General features: G+C 35.2%; 2 protein-coding genes across 7 annotated transcripts in view; one reads left to right on the forward strand and one right to left on the reverse strand.

The window, feature by feature from the left end:
* Positions 1-6,378, reverse strand: part of kdm2ba (lysine (K)-specific demethylase 2Ba) — a 34,230-nt gene extending 27,852 nt beyond the window's left edge. For 5 of the 6 annotated variants that reach the window (XR_012383662.1, XM_073909286.1, XM_021478234.3 and 2 more), the window contains exon 1: positions 6,191-6,378. Coding sequence is in view for 5 of the 6 variants with exons in the window: in XM_073909286.1 (XP_073765387.1) it covers positions 6,191-6,253 (63 nt within the window). In the remaining variant the exon portion in view is untranslated. 6 annotated transcript variants of the gene reach the window in all.
* Positions 6,379-11,696: 5,318 nt separating this feature from the next.
* Positions 11,697-23,808, forward strand: orai1a (ORAI calcium release-activated calcium modulator 1a). The gene is made up of 2 exons (XM_689954.10): positions 11,697-11,940; positions 20,316-23,808. Exons 1-2 carry the CDS (start codon positions 11,827-11,829, stop codon positions 20,877-20,879), a joined length of 678 nt encoding a protein of 225 aa, XP_695046.5. The 5' UTR covers positions 11,697-11,826; the 3' UTR covers positions 20,880-23,808.
* The last annotated feature ends 493 nt before the right edge of the window (positions 23,809-24,301 follow it).

Genomic DNA, 24,301 nt, shown 5'->3' on the forward strand with positions numbered 1-24,301 from the left:
TATGTTAACTCAGCCTAAAAATTCCTATCAGGAAGCAATTAAACCTAGAGACACTTTCTTCCCAGATGAAGTCCACTAATAATAATTCTCCTTTCTGAAGATGCCACATGCATAATCTGTTCAAGCCCTCAAGGGAAGTTCCCACTCATGAGTTTTAAAATTACAATCATGCTGTGATGTTCGTTCAACTGTGTTTATTCAAAATAAATGAACAAACTGGGCAATGTCAAATTCCTTGTTTCACGGTCCAATTTCTGAAAAAGACGAGAAGCCTTTTAGCACTAAAGCAGCCAATTAAATAGCAAAGGATGCAGTTTAGGTGTGTAAATAATGCTTCGCATGAATATTTTATTTAATTTATGTGCTAAGAAATGAACCAGCTTAATGTGTTTTCTAGCTTTATTGTTATTCCTCAACATTAGTAAAAACAAAGCTTGTACTGCCTTACACAATCTGTTTTTACTATCATTATTGTCATTCAAACTTTATTCTGAAATGACTTCAATGTGTCACAAACAAACAATTGAAGCTATCATTGACTCATCATCCCTTGTATGTGGAAGTGTCATTATAATCTATCTGCATTTGTTTACTCATCCGAATGGGTGACAGTTTATGTCTAATTCATGGCACTTGATTGTGGCCAAGCCATGGCACGAGTAAAATGATTCAGTGAGTCATAAGGCCTCATAACAACTAGTAATCTAGCAGGAGAATGAAGCTACAGCTTCTGCACAATAGAGATGACTAAGAGGATGACAAAATGTCAAACTTTACGTATTCTGTGTATAGGAAACAATTATTTGGAGATCAAAGCACTGTGCCACTGCTGCAAAATCAGACTTTTATAGTAATTCATGCTTAAATAAATTTTTTGTTTGATACATTTGATACACATACACTCACCGGCCACTTTATTAGGTACCCGTCCAACTGCTCATTAACGCAAATTTCCAATCAGCCAATCACATTGCAGCCAAGACGATGGCTGCAGTTCAAAGCGAGCAACAGAATGGGGAAGAAAGGTGATTTAAGCGTCTTTGAACGTGGCATGGTTGTTGGTGTCAGATGAGCTGGTCTGAGTATTTCAGAAACTGCTGATCTACTCTGACTTTTACGCATAACCATCTCTAGGGTTTACAGAGAATGGTCCGAACAAGAGAAAATATCCAGTGAGCGGCAGTTCTGTTGGCACAAATATCTTGTTGATGCCAGAGGTCAGAGGAGAATGACCAGACTGGTTAGAGCTGATAGAAAAGCAACAGTAACTCAAATAGCCACTCTTTAAAAACCGAGGTATGCAGAAGAGCATCTTTGAACGCAAAACACATCCAACCTTGAGGCAGATGGGCTACAGCAGCAGAAGACCACACCGAGTGCCACTTACGTCAGCTAAGAACAGGAAACAAAGCCTGCAATTACAGAGATTCGCATCATGGATGTGCAGCCGACAAATCTGCTGCAACTGCGTGATGCTATCATGTCAATATGGAACAAAATATCTGAATTTTTGCATCTATGCCATGAGTTCTGAAGGTAAAGGGAGACCAACCTGGAACTAGTAAGCTGTACCTAATAAAGTGGCCGGTGAGTGTACATTGGTACATTTTTGTAGACAAAGTTCAGGCTTTTCATCAGTAATCTAGAAGAATTTTGCATGCAAGGATGAAAAACTTCCAAGCTGATTACAAGAATTTTCTTTATCCAACAGAAAGCAAACAATTACAAATTGCAAATCACTTTTATTGTCACATCATCAGCAGCACGTGTGCTATATTGAGTGAAAAACTTAGGTGCTGGCTCCAGACAGTGCAAATACAACGACAGTGCAAAACACAGACAGTGCAAAATACAGACAGTGCAAATACAACAACAGTGCAAAACACAGACAGTGCAAAATACAACAGCATACAACAGCAAACTCCCAAAAAAACAGGACAATGTAATGTAAAATATTTGTAATAATTCATTAATCAAAGGTTTAATTGCAGATTATTCCACCAATTAATAAATTGATCAATTAGCTTTTGCATTAAGCTAAAATACTAAATTATACATATCTAACATAAATAAAATATAGGTCATCTCTGCAGCTTTTGAAAATGTTAAATCATTTTATTACAATTACAACAATGGTATGATTATACTATTACCATTCCTATAGATTTTTTTTTTTTTTTTTACAATATAAATATATTATTTTGGCACAAAATGAGACAGTAGGCAGAGAGACATTCATAATTGAATTAAACACATGAAGACTTGATACATCATTCTGTTTAACCTCTCCCTTTAACCTCCTTCTAATCTGCTGTATACTTTGCATTATTCATTGTCAAATATTTTATAACAAGAATGAAGAATGAATGCAGAATGGCAGAGCTAATGGCAACATCTTGGCCTATCTTGGATAGGTCACTCTTAGAAAACAGATTTTAATCTCAATTAGTTTTTTTTTTTTAACCTGGTGAAATACAATTAATATTAAACACTATGATGATATGCTTTATTACTGTGCTGTCATTTTTTTTAAAAATTGTGTCATTTTTACCTTTTTTTGCGATTGGATAGTATTAAGACAGAAAGCAAAGTTGGAGAGAGAAAGCGGGGATGGGATCAGGAAAGGCCCAGGAGCCAAAACTTGAACTTAGGACGCCTGAAGTGCAACAGGGCTATATGCCGGCACACTGTGAGGCTAATGCCGCTGACTCCACTGTCATTTTTGTTGAGTATTTATTTTGTGGAAATGATGCACATATTAACATACTTATCTGAAATCTGCTCTTAGCAATGTAGATGGTGATAAGATGTTCTCTAAAAGTAAACCACTACTTGTGTATATCTTAAACTTATTTTGACCCTTAAAAAAAGACAATTTGGGTCTTTAGAAAATATTTGCTCTCCCCTATTATGATACAGTTGCAGTTAAGTTTACATATTCCTATAATCATTCACTAAAACTGAATCCTGATATGCTGAATTGTTACTGTGCTCATACTAGATTTGCTAAGCTTGTTTAGATGGTGCTATAGGAAAGACGCACATAAAACAGGACGAGTATATTTACATGGACACCAATAATCTGATTTTGATATGATTAAGACGAAACTTTTTCAACCTTTTTTAATTAAGGGTCTAGCATGTAAACACAGCTTTTTTACTAATTTAATCCGATTAAAGTCATAATCGAAAGAAACAGAAATCGAATTAAAACATGTGAAACTCGTTATTGAAGTGCAGTTCAAACATATAAACACCTTAATCAAACTGCTACCATCATGTTTGACTTTTAACCATATTTAGCAACAGAATATTCCATACACACGCGGCTGTTTGCCACTAATCTCTGACCTACCGAGTGAGCAAACGACCGCAGACACACACACCACAAAATGCAGAGTTTTTTTTCCCCCCCTATTGGCTTGCGAGTATCAAATTTAATTAAAACAACAATCTTCCATCAGTCCTTACTTTATATCATCTAATACCTCAGTTTGTCATGAGGGCATGCATGAAACGTCAAAGATCTTGGTTCAGAGTTGACCCAAACTGTGGTTTTGGTGCATATAGTGGAAATTACCCTTAATGACAACTTTGAGGGGGGTGAATTTTTCTGTAACTCATCCATTTCATTTTTATTAAGTTATATAAATTCTGCATATTTAAGTGCGTGCCAATTTGAGTGACACCTAGGCCTCACTGATAGCTGTCCCGTCACCTGATTAGCTACTGAACTCGGCATATACATCATATTATTGTGTTTTTTTTTTATGTGGCTTTACACAGTCAATTGCGATTTGGAATTATTTCCTACAATTATCAGATGATATGGCATGCTGTGTGCACTTAATTGTGCTCACTCCAAGGTGAGTGAAATTATATACTTAAATACCCTATCTATAAATGTATTTGTTTTACCTAAGATTTTATCATTTATAATTTTCTTTAGACCTGTAATGCACTCCAAAATCTGACAGATTGACTAGCTGTAGGCTATAAAACAGTCATCTGAAACATTCTCATACAGTATTATGCTTGGATTTCATAATTAGCCTTGCATTTACTAACACAGACTATATTTGAAAGTAATTAGCGTTTTCCTTCTGTAGAAAAACGACATAAGAACAATGTTTAGTGACTCAATGTGTAACAGCAGTGTTTTTAAAAGACTAAACGCTTTACTGATTTAGTACACAATCAAGCACATGTGTTCAGAACACAAACGAGTCGCAGGTAATGAAGTATTAATGAAGTATTTCTCCCAAAGAAAAGCTTCTTTGCACTTATTTGGTCACCTCCGGTGGGTGCAATGACGCGCGAACAAAATGGCGACGGTTGGCCATGCTTACTTGTTGCTTTATTTGTGCACTTCAGACATCTATGAGTGACGTCACGAATACTACGTCCATTTCTTTTACAGTCTATGCTACAGACACTTACATTCAAGTTTTATCACTCAAAAATTATTTTACAGCTTAGTCCTTGATTTCCAGTAGAATCAACCACCAATTACTCTGGCATATGCCCATCGCCCTATACCCACCATATACTCTGGCAGATGCCCTTCCAGCTGCAACCCAGGACTGGGAAACATGCATACACTCTTTCATTAACACCTCCTACAGCCACTTTTAGTTTTTGCAAATCCCCTATAGTGCTTGTCTTTGGCCTGTGGTAGAAACCAGAGCTACATTCAGGCTATTAACAATAAAACTATTTGTTCTGGTCATAGTTTACTCTTGATAATATTAATGAACTATTTCAGCTCTACTTAGTTCGATAATTCCTTTTTTTGTGAAAGAAAACATGTATTGAAAACATTTTTGCCATTGAAATTTTGGGCAAATTTTGCTGCACCATTAGCAAATGTACTTTTTTGACTTTAAGATTACCCAAGAGTAGATAGGTTCTCCTATTGTCCCCCACCACACACACACTTTGCTTCTCCCCTCCCCCAGTCTTCAGCAGTCATATAGAAGCTATTTTAAATATTAAAATGAAACCTTACAGCAGAGATTAAGGGACTTTAAATGAGTGTGTGGTGTTGTTAGTGAGCACATCTGGCTCAGTCATATGCACTTATGTGTGTGTATGCTAATTTACATTGCTCATTCTACTAATACATTACACAGAAATGCAAGACTTTGTTGAAAAACAAACAAGTGTCTGTTGCAAAAGTCTGCATGTTATTCCAAATTAAAATAAAATTCTACTCTAAAAATAAAAATATACACTCAAAATCTACCAGTGTTACCAGCTTTTTAAGTTGATGCATTTCACTACAAGATCATTTGATCTATTTTATTATATTTGTATTTAATTAATTATATTTCACGTACATTTTGCATGGTCACAAAAAAACAACAACAACAAAACTTTTGAGTTAGGATAATTTTCTTCTATCTTTCTAAAATTTTACAAAAAAAATCTAAAAATAATTATGATCACAATTTTTTATTAATATTAATTTCAAGCCAAGTTGAAAAATAAATGTAACATATAATTAAAATACACTGGTTAAAAACAACATGTCAATATGCAACAAAAGCTTGTTGAAACCATCCACAGATGGCCTTTTAAAACAGTTTCCCAGTCTACACATCTACTCCACACTTAAAAACAACAAACACAAACTTCTGTTTTCCAGAAAACAGACGAACACCAGTGCATTATGGGAAGTAAACTTAAAGGCAACACATGTCCAGTCATGCTGCTGCTCCAAGGAACTCCAGTCCTTCTTTAAAACAGTTTCTCCTTCCAAATAACCCAACACATGTGTTAAAGTCAGAGTACATCACAGCCCCAAAGGTCTACAAGCCACAACGTTTACGTTCTCCCAACAAAAAACAACCATAATCCACATCCAAACACAAATCTAAACCAATGTGAGATCTCCCTTTCTAAAAAACACCTGAATGACTGAAGAAGCTCAATGGACACAAACAATAAAACAGAAACTCACTGGTCATCCAACCCTATCTGCATTTTCTTCCCTTTACAGTCATATTACAAGTCCAACAAAACAAAACCCAAAAACAGCATCAAAGAAAGAGAAGGTAAAAAGCGAGTTGAGGCCAAGAAACACATGGCTCATTTGAAAAGCATGGTGCTACTAGGAAGGGAACCTGAGAAGGCGGCTAATTGTTTGTGTAAGCTTGTATGTAAAGAGAAAGAGAGAGATCCTGCTGACCTGTTCGGCTGTGTCCGAATCGTAATCCTCATCGTCTGCGCTTAGTGACATGGCCATGGCCATCTGATCTTATAGCAAAGCAAACAAACACAACGCAGACATGGCTACAAGCCCACAATAGCGCTCTTCCTTTCTTTATCCGTCTTCTTCTCGCTCCTGGTTCTCCCTCTCTCTCTTTTCCTGTCTGGAACGGGCAGCTGCACAGGCACACAGCAGCCTGCTAAATCTCATGCATATGCACCAGAAACAGAAGACCAAGAGGGAGAGGGGGGCCTGGGCTCAGCCAATCACAGACCTCCTGGCATCCAGTTACAGGCTTTCCTACAAAGAACACACATTTGTCTGGGTGGGAGATGGAGAGGGGGGAAGGGAGGCACTGCTGCACACAAAAGGACTACTGACTTTACTGTGCTAGAGCAAGGTCTCGCTCTGTAGGCGATTCAGAGGGTCTGATGTTGTCTTCCTCTTATAAGTACAGGAAGTTATCGGTTCAGCTGGGGCTTGATTGGTTTTGACTTATGTGTTGCTATGTTGCTTTCAAGTCAAACAAGATGAGATGGCCTTACAGTCAATGGGAATGACCATAATATATGTCAAATGTTTAAAGGCTTTTCTGAGTTTGTGGCAGATTTGAAGAAGTAGGCTTAGCTCAAATCAAATTATTGTAACCCACATTGTGCTGATTAGCAGATTTAGGCATCCTTATTTGAACTATATTACACTCAAAGAGATTAGTTTGTTCAAAAATGATTATTTATTTCCATCATTTACTCACCCTTGGCTTATTTCAATCCAATTTGAGCTTTTATTCTTTTGTTGAAGCCAAAATAAGATATTTTGAAGAATGTTGGAAACCTGTAACCATTGACATCCATAGTAGGGCTGCACAATACATCATTTCAGCATCGATATGTGCATTCGCAATAGTCACATAAATATCTCCAATGTGGAATTTGATTATTATAGTTGATCGGCAATGAAGAATGCAGAATGTTTACATTTTACATTACATTTGATTATTCAATAATAGCGATATGCATGAGGTGGCGTTTCTCATAACGGCAGATCAAACATATATCAATGTTGCAATTCTAAGAAATATATGTGCTGTTAATAAAAGAAATCCATCTTATATATTTTCGCTGCATATTTCCCTCTTCATGTACAAATATCATGATATTATGGATGGTTTTCTTGTGATACATCGTGTTCTATCATTATCAGGGGCAAAATATCATAATAGTATTGCATCGTATTACAGTACCTCAATATTTGACTACTTATTTCACTTTTATCTTTGCTCTTTCTAATTTATTTATTCTTGCAATTTCTTTGATTCACTCGTCTACATGAATATTCCAATCAAAGTTAATGATTTTATTCCAAATAGAGCTATTCTGCCGAAACTGTATTCATATCGCAATACATTGCTGTAAAATCAAATATTGTAATGTCAGATTTTTTCAATATGGTGCAGCCCTAATCCTTCGTAAGAAAAACAACTACTATGAATGTCAATGATTACAGGTTTCCAACATTCTTTAATATCTTTTGCATTGTGTTCAACAGATCACAATGGTTTGGAACAAATCAAGGTTGAGAAAATGATGGCAATATTTAATTTCTGAAAGAACTCCTTTAAATGAAATATTAAAATATATACTTTTATTCAGAACAACTCCCAGAGAGATATAAATTATTAACCTGCAATTTGAAAGGTTGTATTTTGTAGCAATCTATAATGGTTTAGATTCCAAAGGTTTGCTAAAATGAAATGATAGTGAAACTTGATTGTTTGAATTTTTTTACATGATACTGTATAGTTTTGTTTAGTTTTGTTATGATCTGCAAGTTCAAACCTGCTTGGGAGCAGGTTTATTTCATATAAACAGGATTAGGTTGTGTCATTGTAAGCAAAGGTGATAATGAATGTATGTGCTAACTGCTACACTGTAAAACTCAATAGCCGCATTTTCACTGTCAGGCCAGTGTGAGCCAGGTCTTTAATTGGGCGGGCCGGGCCAATCGCCCGGGAGGTTGAGCAGTGAGGCCAAAATCATGTCGTGTTTCCACTGTCGGGCTAGTAGCTCGCAGCGCGTCACGCAAACCCTGCCCCCAGAACGTCCCCCGAATCAAAACGCAACCCCACAACCCGCCCACTAAAGCTCTTCATGTATTTAAGAAAAAAAGATAGCCTAGCCTACAGAAAAAAGGTCGCTTTTCTGCTTTCACTCACCGAAAAAATGCTCTGTTTGCATGATTTGATTATTATCATCGTATCCAAATGCTTAATAAATAATATTTCAAACCTTAAAAATATCTAAAATCTTTTTTTCAGATAGGTCTTTGTACAATGAAAGTTTAATATGGCTTTAAAACTGTTTGATTTATGTATTTTATATACCTAAATTGGTTTGGCTTTTGTTAGTTTTATATTGGTTTATTTATCTAATGCGATTTTATTATATTCAATATTTGTAATTCTTTAAATTATTTCAATATAGCTTAGGCTATTTTATGACGATATGACACTATTGTTTTGAGCCTACAAAAGTGGACATGAAATTTGTAAAGTTTCATGTCTTTCTGTTGTATTCGTATTGTGTATTATCTCCAAAATAAATAAGAAAAAAAAAAAAAAGTTGTGCGGAGCTGTGAAGGGAGTGCTTTTGCTCGGTCTCACACACACACATACAGGCATCTAAACGTGCACAAGCACACCTTTTAAACTTGACAAAAACTCTCAAAAACCTTTATTGCCTGCTCTGTCTTTAATGGTGTAAAGATTATTATGCGTTATGTAAACATCAAGGAGGACACAGCAAAGAAAAGTCACTTATAAATTAAAACTTTATTATTTTATGCAACAGCCTTACATTTAAAAGGAAAACATAAGGGTGATTATAAGCAAAAAGAGTCTGTAAGGCTAGATGTTTTCTTTCTCTTATTTATTCATTTGTTTGGCGCATGTACTCATGTGCGATCGGAAAACTGTGTCCGCACTCCGCCTCTCCTTTCACTCCGCCCCGAAGCTCCAGTTGGCCCTCAAGAAAGCCCCTAATTGGCCCGATTAGGCCCCGGAAGTGACAGTGGAAATGCGACTAGCCTTGGCTCGCCCAGGCTCGCTCGCTTTAGGCGTAATAGTGGAAAAGCTGCTAATGAGTTAAGGTAGCTCAAACCATTTGAGGAAATCGATTGCAACAAGCCATTTGAGTTCAAAAACTAATCCTAATGAGTACTGTGAACTTAATCCATTTGAGTAAATGAAGCACTTTGAGCAGAGTAAAATCCAATAAATGAAGAGAACTCAAACCAACTGAGTACTGTAAAACCCAATAAGCTAAGGCAGCTCAGACTGTTTGAGGAAACCGATTGCCACAAACCATTTGAGTACTGTGAACATACTCCATTTAAGTTGAAATAATGAGGTATTTAATTAACTCATTACCTTCAACAACTGAGTTCAAAACTCTTTTCAAATGAGTGGAATTAACTTTTTGCGTTAAATCTTGAGTTAACCACGCACATTTCATTTGATTGGCTGCTGAAATTAAAGTACTGCATGAAACTGAAAACAATATTGTCAAATACTAAATAAAAATACAAATATATAAAAACCATAATAAAAATGCATTTAAAACTGTAAGGTAGTATAAATTCTGAAATAAGGTTACAAAAATAATAGGGTGGTTAAATTTTCATACTTTTTAGTGATGCACACTTTAGTGACTAATTGACCTTCTTTTGTTTTAGTTCATATTCATTTTATTTTATTTAGCAAATACTAAACAAATTTTTGTTTGCATTAATAACCCTGCCCGAAATGTAAATGACATAAAATGCTCTCTTTCTTCAATCAAATCTTAGAATTCTTTTACTTTATATTAGGATACTAATTCTATCATCTACACTATTTTAAAAGCTGAACGTATTAATCATTTGAAATTGAGATTTCATGCCAATATTTTACTAATTTTTAATTAAAATGACAGGGTTCCCACTCTTTCATGGCCACCAAATTGAAGAACTTTCAGGGACTTTTAAAATCACTAATATTTTTAAACCGAGAACCTTAATTCAGACCACCAGCATATATAGCATGATGAAAGCCATTTATTTAGCTTACACTTAGTATTTACATTAAAATGTTAGAATAATAATAATAATGATGGCATTTTGAATGCGTCATTTTCACAAATGTAGACCTTTAACTTTAATACAATATAGTTAAACTCAATACTGATTCAAATGCTGTTACTGAATTATTGATAAAATGAATTGTTTGTCATAGTTCTTGTTTAAAATTTAAGGTTTTTACATAAAAATCTTATTTTTGTTCAGTTTTTGAAAGCAGCACATAGTACAATTGTTTAAATAAAACTATAAACTTTAAATTCAAGCACTGTCAAGGCCTTAAAATTCATATGACTGAAATTCATACTCTCAAGAAGAATGAGAACCCTGAAATAACAAACTCCACTGGCCAAATCAATGCTTTACTATTTTGTGCTTGATTTTATCTGTTCATTAAATATTTTTCTATTTTTTTATTCTATTCTTTAAACATTTAAATTATAAAATTTATGAATGGATCAAAGCTACAGCTTAAAATAATAACCTTACATTTAACCTAAAGTGTACCAGCTAGCCCAGGTTATTTATCTTGCAGTGTCACCTTTGACTTTCAAGCCAGGTGTGACATCATGTATTGTTTTGAAAACAGACTTTTACTACAATGTCACAAAAGTTACAAGTATTCTGTGGCTTAAGTATTGTGGTGATACAACTGATTCATGCTAACAACTCATGCTAAGAAGCTCCTTTTTAAATTATTATAACAGTTACTTTCACTAATTTTATATCAAATGCTATTTTAAATGGTCAATTTGTATAACTACAGTGACATTGATTTAACAATTGGGTCCATCCATGCCATGGTTTGACGAGGTTATGATGGTCTTACAACAAATACCACAGAAATGGTTACAATGCAAAGCCTATTGTTAAGTTTAAAAACAATTACAGTAAACAAAAACCTTAATTATATGTACTTTAGGCTATAACCAGGTATGCTATAAACAAAAAATTGATTAAATAAACCGTCAAAGTTGAGATCTTACCTTATTAAGTGATTTATCATACAGGTTCCAAGCGCGTGTTTTGACGCACCTGTTAGAAAAACAAAATGACAATAAATCTAAAAATAACAACATATAATAAGTAATTGAGATTAATTAAGGATCTGGTTGGGCAGAAAAAAACTGTTGAGAATTAAACTTGCAAACAATAATGGGAGCAGTGCGAACGTACAATATAAACATCACCTCCAGAGGAGCAAAAACAATTCCAGGACATGACAGTTCAAATCCCGCGTGAAAAAAAAGAAATGTTTTGGACTACAAATCCTACAACCCGTCAGCAGCGCAGTGAGCGTGAGCGGTGGATTGTGGGTAGCTTGTCTTGTAGTTTCTGGTGGTTCAAACTGTATCGCAAGGTATATGAGGTTAGTCATTTTGCAACCCGAGTATGTCACATCGGTTTGAAGGGCTCCGGCAAACAAACAAACGATAATTAAGAAACAACTTCAGAATTAAACAAAGTTTCATAACTTTTAGACTAATACCGTCCCGAGGACTATGAGTTTGAACGAGCACTCGCTTCAAGCTCTGTCATGGAGAAAACTTTACTTGAGTCGAGCTAAACTTAAGGCGACCAGCAGAACCTCTGCTTTGCTCTCCGGCTTCGCTATGGTGAGTTGAAAAAGTATTGTGACATGTTCCATGGAAAGAAAAAAACTTACTTTTTTTTTTAGGAAGGCTGGCGAGGTTTTGGTGCTATAGCCTTGTAAACCGACGCATGACTTGTCTGTCACTTTGATGTGCAAACGACACCTGTCATGGATATAGCGTAATCACAGGGCTTAAGAGTTACCTTGTGTTAAAGCCTTTCTTCCACAAAGGTATCAGGAACTTTAGCTGGTGCTCTCTGTGGTCGGGATTTTGTTTGAGAGTCGAATAGTTTATCTAAATAAAATTCAGTTAGACCCGTTGTTCCTTCCGTGGCCATCTCTTTATTTTACATCGTTATGCCAGTAGAGGGCGACAAGTATGTTGCGTGTATTTTAGTAATAAAGCTACACACTTTCACTTTACTATAGAGGGTATATGCACAGGTAGCTGGTGTTTCCATACCGATAAACTTCCGTTGAACTGATTAATGTGACTTTTTTTTAAATTTTTCATTTTTTTTCATTTTTTTTTCTTTTTTATACGATTCATTTACAACATGAATTAAAATATAATCCGTTAAATAGAATTCGGCATTCATTTAGTTGTTCAAGCATAAAATGAGAGAAAAAAACCTTTACACACACATGCCGTCAGGATCAGCAGGCTTAATTGCCCTGAAACTCATTGCCATTGACAATACTGGAGTAAAATAAATATTCATATTTAAAAGACATGGTGCGTAAAAAATGTAATTTAATGTAGTACCTCTTGTAGAGACTGAGATCAGCTTTATATCGTATATCCATCAGACAGGGAAATTTGTAGATTTTTTTTAATAAAACAGACCTTAAACGCATCAATTTTGTAACTGAATACAGTTCACCATAAGTGTTTGGCCCCTGTTACTGAAAATTAAAAGTCTTTCTGCATACTTCTGCATATACCATATTAGGAGCTTTATCACCATTTAAAGACTGAGTTAACTAGCTCAACTGGAACGGAACAACTAGTTGTTAATGACAAATTCAAATGTATGAATTGTCTCTTTATATACAATAACCAACACAAATGAGAATGTATCATAACATTATAAACTTAAATAAACTTTCTTTTGTTCCGTCGAATACAAAGGAAGATATATTGAAAATAGTTCAAATTGATATTAGGGCTACATGATATTGGAACAATCTGATATGGCAATATTTTATTTTTCTGCAATAAATATTGTGATATGAATTCAGTTTCACAAGAATTTGATGCTTTTCTGGGAAGTCTTACAGGATTCAGGCACAAAAATTTAATTATTCATTCATTTTCATTTCGGCTTAGTCCCTTTAGTAATCTGGGGTCGCCACAGCGGAATGAACCGCCAACTTACCCAGCACATGTTTTACGCAGCGGATGCCCTTCCAGCTACAACCCATCTCTGGGAAACATCCATTCACACTCACACACTACAGACAATTTAGCCTACCCAATTCACCTGTACCGCATGTCTTTGAACTGTGGGGGAAACCCACGTGAACGGATAGAGAACATGCAAACTCCACACAGAAACGCCAACTGACCCAGCCGAGGCTCGAACCACCGACCTTCTTGCTGTGAGTCGACAGCACAACCTACTGTGCCACTGCGTCGCCAGAAATTGATTAATCACAATACAAATAAAAAAGGCTGTATCTTGTTTAAAGTCTAAGTATCAAAAACTTCTTAGATCGAGTAAAACTATTGTTTTGTTTTCAACTTCAGATGAAATAAGTCAAAATAGGAGCTTTTCCTTAAAACAAGTAAAATGACCTGCCAGTAGATATTTAGACTAGAAACAACACAAAAATTCTAAGTTAGAATTTTTTTTTTGCATAAATCGTATAAATTCCGTAGCTCCTGGTCAACTTTTTTCTGACATTGCATATCCTGTGATGTGACTATTGTGAATGCACATTACAATATCGATGCTGAAACTATATATTCTGCAGCCCTAATTAATATCCATAATTGTTTTTCCTTATATGGATGTCAACGGTTATAGGTTTCCAACATTCTTCCTTAAATTGTGTCCTTTTAAACCTTTGCAGAATGTTTGTGGCCATTAAACCACTTGCTCAGCCGATTCATTAAAATCACCCCATTGCATTCCCTGCTGATCAATTAAGAGACCCCCTTATTTTTTTAGCTTTACCGCGGTCAGATTAGAGTTAGAGCATGCAAAACTGTACCGCAAGGTGCTGGAAAAAAGCAGGATAAAACAAGATGATGCCACTTTGATAAAAGGAACGGCTGCTCCATATTTAAAAATGTATCTACAGAGATCGTCATGTTTTTATCTTCTATGGGTCTCTTATGCATGAGTGTTATGTAAAATTGCAGGTCACAAAGCTTTGGAATGCAGTAACATGCGAAACTTCCGGTCTGCAGCATTCGCATGCATATGAATAAAAGTCTATAGGGCAAAAAGTGCAGTGCTACCACTGCTGTAAAGTGCCATTCATTAAATAGTTGTACCAAGTAGCTACGTTTATTTTGTTTAAATAATATCTTGGAAGGGATGTGCTTGGGTAAGTGCAAAAAATGTCCAATAACAGTTTCACAAGACCATAGAATCCTGCATTTTATTTTTAAAGCTCTGTTTTTACTATAGATTGTAAAAAAAGTAAGGATGTAGTGTATGTGATGTAATTCAGGGTTTTTAAAGAGCGAAAATGAAGATACAAGTGCGTGGGGCCAACTGTCTCCGTCTTGTCAGTGCATCACTCCTGGGTAACCGAAAATAGGCAAAGAGGCAGAGTGTGGGCAGAGCTAGAAATGGCTGGTTGCATTTTCCTTAGATGGGTTTTTATTTGGGTGAAATGCTTAACACTTTATCAAATGCGACTCGTTCATGTTCTGACCACATGTGCTTCATTGTATATACTACTATTTTGTATGCTTAATTGTATACCAAACCTAAATAAAACATTTGTACAAATTGAGTAGTGGAGAAGATGTTCAGGGTAGGAGGGTTTAGGCTGTCCATAACTGCTTTTGAGCGATGAGTTGTGGATGAAATAGAGGCTAAATTATAAATTTACCTGACAAATTGGACTGACAGAGTGTATTTATTGTTGCACTTTGTGGGTTTAGCGTGTATGAAAACAATTAATGTCAACTTTGTTGCTTTACTTCTTTCACGGAAAAACTTACAGTATATGAGTGATATGACACAATGCATAATCACTTATACTTAACAGTTTACATGTTTGTTGCCTAATTAGAAACGTACATAAAAATGTCACAAAATTCAGGTTAAACTAAAACATTATACATTTAAACAGATGCTATACTTCCTTATTGTGCTACAAACATATAATCTGAAATGTTGAGGCCAATCAAATGCAAAGAAAACATCTTAACATCGTTTTCTATTTGTGTGGACAGACACTTAATGGAACAGTGTTTACAACATTTATTATTATGGGTTGCGTCCAAAATCGCCCACTACTCTGTAGGTTCTAAATTTGAATTTGAATGTACTACTCAACCGTTAGAAAAGTACGTTTATAGTACTTTTATAGTACTTTTTTAAAAAGTAATAGTATGAATGCGAGTAATGTGAATGGAACTCAGATGTACTACATCCGCCATTTTGTCATGATCATGTGACCTACTGATGCTTTGCTTCAGTCTTCATGAATTCTCTCGCAAAGTTTTATGGGATAGCGTTGCGTCCATCCGATGTGCACTTCAGAATCTCACCGGAAGTTGTAGGTCATCCGGGTACTTTTCGCATGCTGGTTTTTGTAACAAAGGCAACATCATTATTTCTGCAGTTCTATAGACCATTTCCATTTACTTATTATTAAGTACATTTACTTATTATTATCAAACTATTTCATAACTGTAACAAGAGGCGATTCAATCATATATCAAAACATTATTTATGAATATGTGGCTTGTTTTGGATTCTCTGAAACTAGATTTTAAAAATGTGAAACAGGAAATAAGTTGGGACCATTGTTATTATTTGCATCCCTCAAAATAATCTAAAGGCTATCTAAAATAATCTAAAATCTAATATAATACATTTTTATTCAGTATATGAGTAATGTTTTAGTTTTGAATTAATTTAGCACATTATTATTTAGTAAATAAACTTTAAATTAAAATCTTGCCAGTGTTTCCGGTTGAAAACTGGTTATAATGTCCTAAAATGTATGGAAAGAGTCTTAAAAGGTCTTAAAGGTTTTGAATTTCACTTTCTGTTTCCTGTATCTGCATTACTCGGGTCTCATACTGTGTTTAGCCTATTATAGTATTGAAGTAGGTGATTTTTAGATGCAGCAATGGTGAAATATGTTGAATCTTGGTCTAGTGTGTTTTAAAAGCCTTCAGTGAAAAAAACACAGTACCTTAAAGATAAAAAAAGTTTTTTCGCCTAAAATACTGTTTTGTCTGTTATAATAAAATTATGCCAAAATAATAAAATTAGTGTAATTGGTCTTGTAGTACAACATAGAGAAATTGGCGTTGATCACCAATAATTACGTTTTTTTTAAAAGCATCTTAAAATTTTGGAAGGAGGTTTTGCATTATTTATTATGACTGAAAATATTTGCAATAGCTGTGTTAATTATAACATTATGACAACTGCTGTAGTCATGGTGAATGTTTGCAAGGGCCCCAATCATTTCTGTCTCAAGTTTCCGTTAACTGGAAGATCTCTTGCATGACATCATGGCAACAGGAAGTGGGCTTCCTTTGACTTTGCTGTGTTAAGTAAACTGATAAAAGTCCATGTTCAATTTAAATGTAAAACAGAAACATGAGTTAAGTGGTGTTTAAAGTATCTTGTACATTAATTTATCTTCAGCGATGAATGCAAAATTAACTGATAAACTTTAGCATTATGAACTTCATAAATGGCTGCGTATTGTAAACGAGTAGAATATAAATAAAATTTTATTAAAAACTTGAAATATTATTACATTAACTGACAACGTTCTTATTTTTGTCAGATTGTTGTGTGTGTGTGTTTTTCTTCTTAATGCACAAAAACCGATTCTGCTTTAGTGCAACACATCAAAAATGTGTCAATTATTGCAAAGCAAACTTCCTTGGTAAAATATTGAAATGAAGATGATATGCAATGTGTTCCTGTTTGGACAGATACATTTACTTTCAATTTGAAAGTTTATTCATTGTATTGATGTGACTGTTTAACTTCTGAACAGAATTACAACCCATATGAGAACCAGAAATTCTATATATACATTTCATGGTTTTATATTTGACACTTGAGGTTAAGCTTTCTCAGTAAATGAGCTCAGTGTGAGTGGTATGCATTTCATAAATATCTCTCTTAGGATAGGTGTGAACATGCAATATAATTAAACATGCCAGTGTTTTATTATTCAGTTCTACAACCTATCTCTGATTTTCAAACTCATTTTCATATCTGGGGCTACATGTAACTTGCTGTATGGCTGTTGGAGGCCTCATTCAGGAAGACTTGTGAACAATGCGATGTTATCAAAAGCATTAGACAGATAAACAATTATATATTCTAATCAAAACTGACAAGTGAACATATTGTCCATTATAACAAGATCAGTACATTTGCTGAAAGTTGTGCCTCTGTTTCATTTCATATAGTCTGATTAAATTCATAAAATTGAGTTTTATTTCATTAGTTTTTCTTTTATTAGATCATTTTTATTCATCACATTTGAATCCAGACAAAAGATAGAAACAACTTGTCTGTCCACACACACACACACACACGCACACGCACACGCACACGCACACACACACACACACACACACACACACACACACACACACACACACACATATATATATATATGTATAAATATATTTATATTTATATATTTAAATGTATATATATACATATATACATTTATTTTTTTCAAATGATAATTTACAGAGCAAGGATTTGTTTTCACAGTATTTTCAGTAATATTTTTTTGTTCTGCAGAAAGTCTTATTTGTTTTATTTTAGCTAGAACAGAAGTAGTTAAAAATGTTTTGTCAAATTTATTTGCCCCCGTAGGCAATTTTTTTTTCGTTAGTCTACAGAACAAAGCATCATTGTACAAAAACCTGCCTAATTATCCTAACTTGCCCAATTAACTTAGTTAAGCCTGTAAATTGCCCTTTTAAGCTGAGTACTATATCTTAAAAATATATATATAGTAAATAATTATGTAAAATAAATTTGTTTTTTAGAAATGAGTTATTAAAACTATTACGCTTAGAAATGTGTTGAAAAAATCTCTTCGTTAAACAAAATTGGGAAACAGATATAACCTAAAATCACACAACAAACTCACATTTGAACTAAAATGAAAATTGAAAATAAAATAAATAAAAATAACTGTTTCTCAGTGATAATAAAATAACACTGCCATTTAATTAGCACTCTAAAGTAAACTGCAATCAAATATTTTAATTTCCTGCTTTCTTTTTGGATTCCAGAAACAATGCTGTCAGTGGTTTCTCCATTGAATTACTTTTTTTATGCTCTTTAATGTGTGTTTGCTACATGGTTACACAAATTAAATGATCATATCATTAAATAGATTAATAGCATTAAATGTTATTTAAGTCATAAAAATGGTAATGCTTCAAAACATGCAACAAGATGTCAAAAAGTTAATTTATAATGTGAACAGATTTATTTTAGTCTTTTATTAATTTATAAGCATTGATCAGCACCCTAAACACAGGCTCAGTCATACCAGTTTGGCACTTGCTTCTTAGGTTCCTGTAGACCAGGATTCCAGCCTGAAGAGCCAGTGTCCTGGAAAGTTTAGCTTTAACCACAATTAGACACACCTGAACCAGCTAATCAAGCTCTTAAGCTGTGGTCACACTGCACTTTTTGCCCCTTAAACTTCCTTTCATATGTATGCGAATGCGGTTGAATGGAAACGCAAGCTTGTGCGACAAGTTTTGCATGTCGCTGCATTTGAAAGTCCAAGATCTGATCTGTGAAATTGCATCACATGGTCACATGAGACCAACAGAAGATCAAAATGTGACCTCTCTGTACAGAAATGTGAAGCAATCGCTAACTTTTTAAATGTCTAATCATCTTGTTTAATTCCCCTTTTCACAGCGCCTTACAACTGAATTTCGCACATACAAACTCTAGAGTGACCGTGGCTTTACTGGTCATACTAGAACAGGGATGGGCAAACTCTGTCCTGGAGGGCTGTCTGGCTGTGTTTTGCTCCTGCAGTAATCCTACACACCTGAACGTGCTAATCACTGGCTGCGTTTAAAATAACTTACTACTTAGGTACTGCATTTGAATTTGAATTTACTACTGGACCGTTAGAAAAGTGGTCTATATTCTATAGTATGAATGTGAGCAGGATAGGGCTGTCACGAATCTGGAATTGGGTAACAATAAATACTGAAGTTTTTAAAACGTCAATTTCCCACTAACTTGCTACTGAGCACGTTCTTAAACAGCGCTGATTTGCTGTTGTGTTCACATGCTCAACACAAATGACTGTGATTGGCCATGAAGGTCATTAGTTCACCGAACTCACTGCTGTTTACTGAGTGTAACCACACATACAGGACACTGGAGCGTTTCAAAGTCATGTTGATCAGCTGGTTTGTCTATTAGCTGACATACGAGTGATTCGCTGAAGAATCGCGGCTTTAAAACGCTCCAGTGTCCCTGTATCTGTGGTTACATTCAGTCAACAGCGGTGAGTTCCATGAACTGAAGAACTTCACAGCCAATTACAGTCATTTCTGATGAACACAACGACAAATCAGCAGCGTTTAAGAATGTGCTCAGTAGCGCTCAAATGTTAGCAAGAAATTAATGTTTTCAAAAATTTAGTATTGATTGGTATCAAATTCCAGTATCACGCTACCCTACAGCAGTGTGAATGGAACTTGGATATACTGCATCTGCCATTTTGTCATGATCAGGTGACCTACCAGAGTCAGTTGCATCGCTTCACTCCCATTCATGAATTATCTTGTATGGCATTATGGGATAGCGTAGCTAACTGTCAGATTCACACTTCAGAATCTCACAGAAATTAGTGAACCATCCGGGTACTTCTTGCATACTGTTTTCTTGAGTTCTGTGAATTTGGACACACTACTTGGCTCGCTAGCATACTATAAAGAATGGAAGTATGCGAATTCAGAAGCAACACTGTCTTCAAGATCACTAGAAAGCTACAGGCAGGTGTGTTTGATTAGGGTTGGAGCTAAACTTTGTAGGACACTGGCCCTTTCCTGTACTAGAAGCTTAGGTGTGTTGAGATAAGTTAGAGCTAAACTCTGCAGGACAGTGGTTTAGGCACCCTGGCTGAAGACTATCAAACATACAGCATGCCATGCAATAATGAAGCACACTGATGTGTTTTCAGGTGGCGATGGTGGAGTGCCAGCTGGAGGAAGATCATAATTACCCTCCTGGCTTACTGATAGCTTTTAGCGCCTGCACAACAGTGCTAGTGGCCGTCCACCTCTTTGCCTTGATGATCAGCACATGCATCCTGCCAAACCTGGAGGCTGTGAGCAATGTCCACAACCTCAACTCCATCAAAGAGTCACCACACGAGCGCATGCACCGCCACATCGAGCTAGCCTGGGCCTTCTCTACAGTCATAGGCACACTTCTCTTCCTTGCAGAGGTAGTTCTTCTCTGCTGGGTGAAGTTCCTCCCTCTCAGCCAAACACCTGTGACGCAGAAAGAGAACGTGACTCAAGCTCCAGGAATAAGCGAAGGGAAAGCTGCAGCCATCGCCTCTACCACCATCATGGTGCCCTTTGCCTTGGTGTTTATCGTTTTCGCTGTGCATTTTTACCGCTCGCTGGTCAGCCACAAAACAGAGCGGCAGCACGAGGAGTTGGAGGTTCTGGCCAAAATCACACAGATGCAAAACCAACTAGATCAGAGGGGAGAAGCCTCTTCAATCCATTTTGCTTAGGAGGGACTGTTGGCACAGATGAATAGACGTTAGATGGTGGGATCAGGGATTCTGCAATATGATGGTATCACAATACCGTGATGCTTTTTGCTTTTCTCTTTTTGTTTATTTTTTATTATCTGTGTCTGTGTGTGTAATAGACAAACCTTAATATCAATTGTGTGACCATATAATTGAAACTCCAACATCTGTTCACTGACAAATGAGAAAGATGGTTTATAGAAATGGTTTTATTACAAATACAAATAATTTGGAAGAAGAGCTTTTATGTTGGGTGGTTATATGAACTCAATTCTACGTAATAGCCACCAAGACTTGTTCCTTGAGAACTAATTTCCCCCTGTACCATTTTTTTTGGTTGATTTACACTGTAACTAAAAGATTTTGTAAGTCAGCCAACGTGGTTATGCAATCGAAAGTTGTCACAGACAAAGGCAACAATTCCATCTTGTCAAAACTACCTTTTTAAACGAGTAACACTGTAAAAAAACTGCTGGTGGTGTTTCATACATACTTGGCCAATCAGTGGACACTCATATCACTGTAGTTTCTATTGTGCTGGATTAAGCCCTGTTTTGAAGAAATGTGGTTCCCCCAGATGGCATTTCTAGAACTAAAATAATATTTGTAGTTTAAACACACCAAAATACGCTAATAGTTGTAGGAATTGTAAAAAAAGGTGCAGAAGTCCCTAATGGTAACACTTAAGGTTCCATATGTTAATGTTGTGGCTTGTTTCCACCATGTGTTACAGCTCAGTATGGTACACATTTATTTCCGATTGTCAGGCTACTGTCAAAAGTACCAAAAATAGCAAACCATACGTACCAATTTTGTGTGACACTTCGCAAGGTTCAGTAATAAAGTTTGCACTTTGCGCTCATAGTTTTTACATTTTTTGGTTCGTTAATCTAGTCAATAATATTATTGAAGGTAATGATTCACACTCATTAAATAATTATAGCTTTTTTTACATTTCATTGCGTGACACAATCCTGTAACTCCACCCTTTTATCCCACAGTCAATCACATTACGTCATTAGTTAGACGACAACTTAGTAGTTTAATACCCATCGTAAAGTACCTAGCTTCAGGGACGTAGCGGACGTTTTTAAAGTGGGGGGAGACAGCTGTATGAGATCCAAAAGTTTACGTTTATATAATTATTGATGATCTTTTTCTAAATGGTCTGTCTCTAAAAGTGAGGGGGACATATCCTCTGTCCCCTCCGGTTGCTATGCCCCTGCCTAGCACAACAGTATGACATGCTTACAATGTGTCTACATTTAATATAAAGAAATTGAGTCTGCAAAAGATACAATATGTGAATGGCCCATATGACTTTTATATGATTTTTTGAGCGAGAAAGATGTTGAACGCTACTTTCTGGCGTACACCATGCTTATCAATTAGGGTAGGGTTGGCAGTGGAAACGGAACCCTTATCATGTTGACTAGTACGGAAATGTACTGTGCTTTACTATACTGTACTGTACCGCTTTGTGGAAACAAGGCATGCGATTATATATTAGTAACATGGACCAGCACTGAAAACTTTCTAAAGCTTATACAAAAACATTAGTTTAACTGATAAATATTTTCATAATCGTTCAATTATTCCTCAGTTAAAATTGGATGAAAATCTGAATCGTTTAAAATTAACCATAAACATCTCAATCATCTGATCAAATGTTTAACTTTATATACTGTATGTTTATCATAAAACATTAGGACTTGAAGCGTCACCAAAATAATGGTGATTGATAATTGGCATCAGTGGTAGCACCAACAAGTTTCCCAGAGCTGTTTTGTTTAGTTTCGTTTCTTTTTGCTGTTAGGCTAAATATTTACATCCAAATGCATAGTAAACTTGTGTTCAGTATTATGATCATAGATTGAGGGGAGTATTTTTTTTAAATAAAAATGTATAGTTATTTTGTGTTTGGTCCTTTATGTATGACAATATTTCAGATGCCTGAAAATGCAAGTTTGTATAACAGTTTTCTAAGAGCAGGTGTTTTGTAATGTACCATTATCATCTCCATGTAGACTACACAAAAGTGAAACAGGTGATCTCATTCGCATGTGAGTTACATGTTCAGTCTATAAGCATGAACCGGTACTTACAACTGGGAGTGACAACTGTTTCTTAACAAAGCAACATGCAGAGATACAGAGAAAAACAGATCTGATCAGGGTGTGTTTTGACAATCTTTTCTAATTGTAAAACGCCTGATTTTAAGTGCTCATAGTAGATAGTTTTTTTTTTAATACAGATTTTTACAAATTGTACATCTGGGTTTTTTAAAACTTACTGTTAAGCACCTGACTGTATTTTTGCAGGAAATATTTAGTGATTTATCCTAATTGTATATGTCTACCATTTAGGTAAGCCTTGGGCCTTTTGAAAGTATATGCAGTGAAATATTGCTTTTCTCTGAGACCATCTCTTCGCTGAGGCTATAAACAGCTTAAACGGAATATTTTCTTTTTCTCTGTTCTGCATGTTTTGATTGTGTGAATTCGCAATGTGGAGTGATTATTTGTTTATATATATATATATTTTTGGTCTTATTTACGGTCTTGTATAGCCTTTTAAATGTTTTCGCATAACTGTAAACAATAACTTTGTCCATCCATATTTACGAAGATATTTGGATGTCTGAAATTATTGTCTGAATTATTTTTTTTTATATGTTTTTGTGCTCTTTCATGAGAAAGAACTTCAGGTGTTGCATTTGTAAAGATGAAAAAATAAGTGCATCATGTTTTATGATATTTTTATATAGTTATTTTTACCCTGCAAATGTCTGGACTGCTGTTCTTTTAGTTATTCTCATCGGAGTTTAATTACGCCTTATTTTCATATTTTTAGGAATTTATTAGGAGATAAATTGTATTGATATGTTTTATTAAATGGCACTCAACAATCAAGTTTCACTTTTCTGTGTTATGAAAAATGAGCATTCATGCAAAGCAGTGACTGTTTATGTGTAGGCTGAGAACATAGACTTATAGTTTTCTTTTGTTTTAACATTCCAAGGTTAAAAAGAAAATGTTCCAAACTAATAACCTCTTTTTTCTGACAAAAAAATACATAGGCTATGTACAACGTATTTATATAAATGTTAGCACCAATTTGCATGTTTCTAACGTATTTTGCTGCCATGCTTCCATTGATGTAAGCTGATGTTGCTAGCTCGTGTTTAGCACTTTTATGAGGTTGTTAGTATGAATTAGGATGATGAAATGTTTTAAAAACATGGCTAACGTGATGGATTGTTTGCTATAGCACGTTACGATGTTTGCAACAGATAGTTTCTAGCATTGCTAATTCTAATATTAGGCACTTTTATATTTCTAACGTTTAGCATTTTGCTGGCATGAGTTATTGCTCGTTTAGCAGGTTTCTAAAATAAGCAC

This window comes from Danio rerio, chromosome 8 (assembly GCF_049306965.1).
Source record: "Danio rerio strain Tuebingen ecotype United States chromosome 8, GRCz12tu, whole genome shotgun sequence".
NCBI lineage: Eukaryota > Metazoa > Chordata > Actinopteri > Cypriniformes > Danionidae > Danio > Danio rerio.

What these genes read in the sequence shown, in the direction of transcription:
- orai1a (XM_689954.10), top strand. Translation starts at nt 11,827, where the DNA reads ATGAGTTTGAACGAGCACTCGCTTCAAGCTCTGTCATGGAGAAAACTT. An exon ending in TGCTCTCCGGCTTCGCTATG is followed by an intron (nt 11,941 to 20,315) that starts GTGAGTTGAAAA and finishes ATGTGTTTTCAG; the next exon opens with GTGGCGATGGTGGAGTGCCA.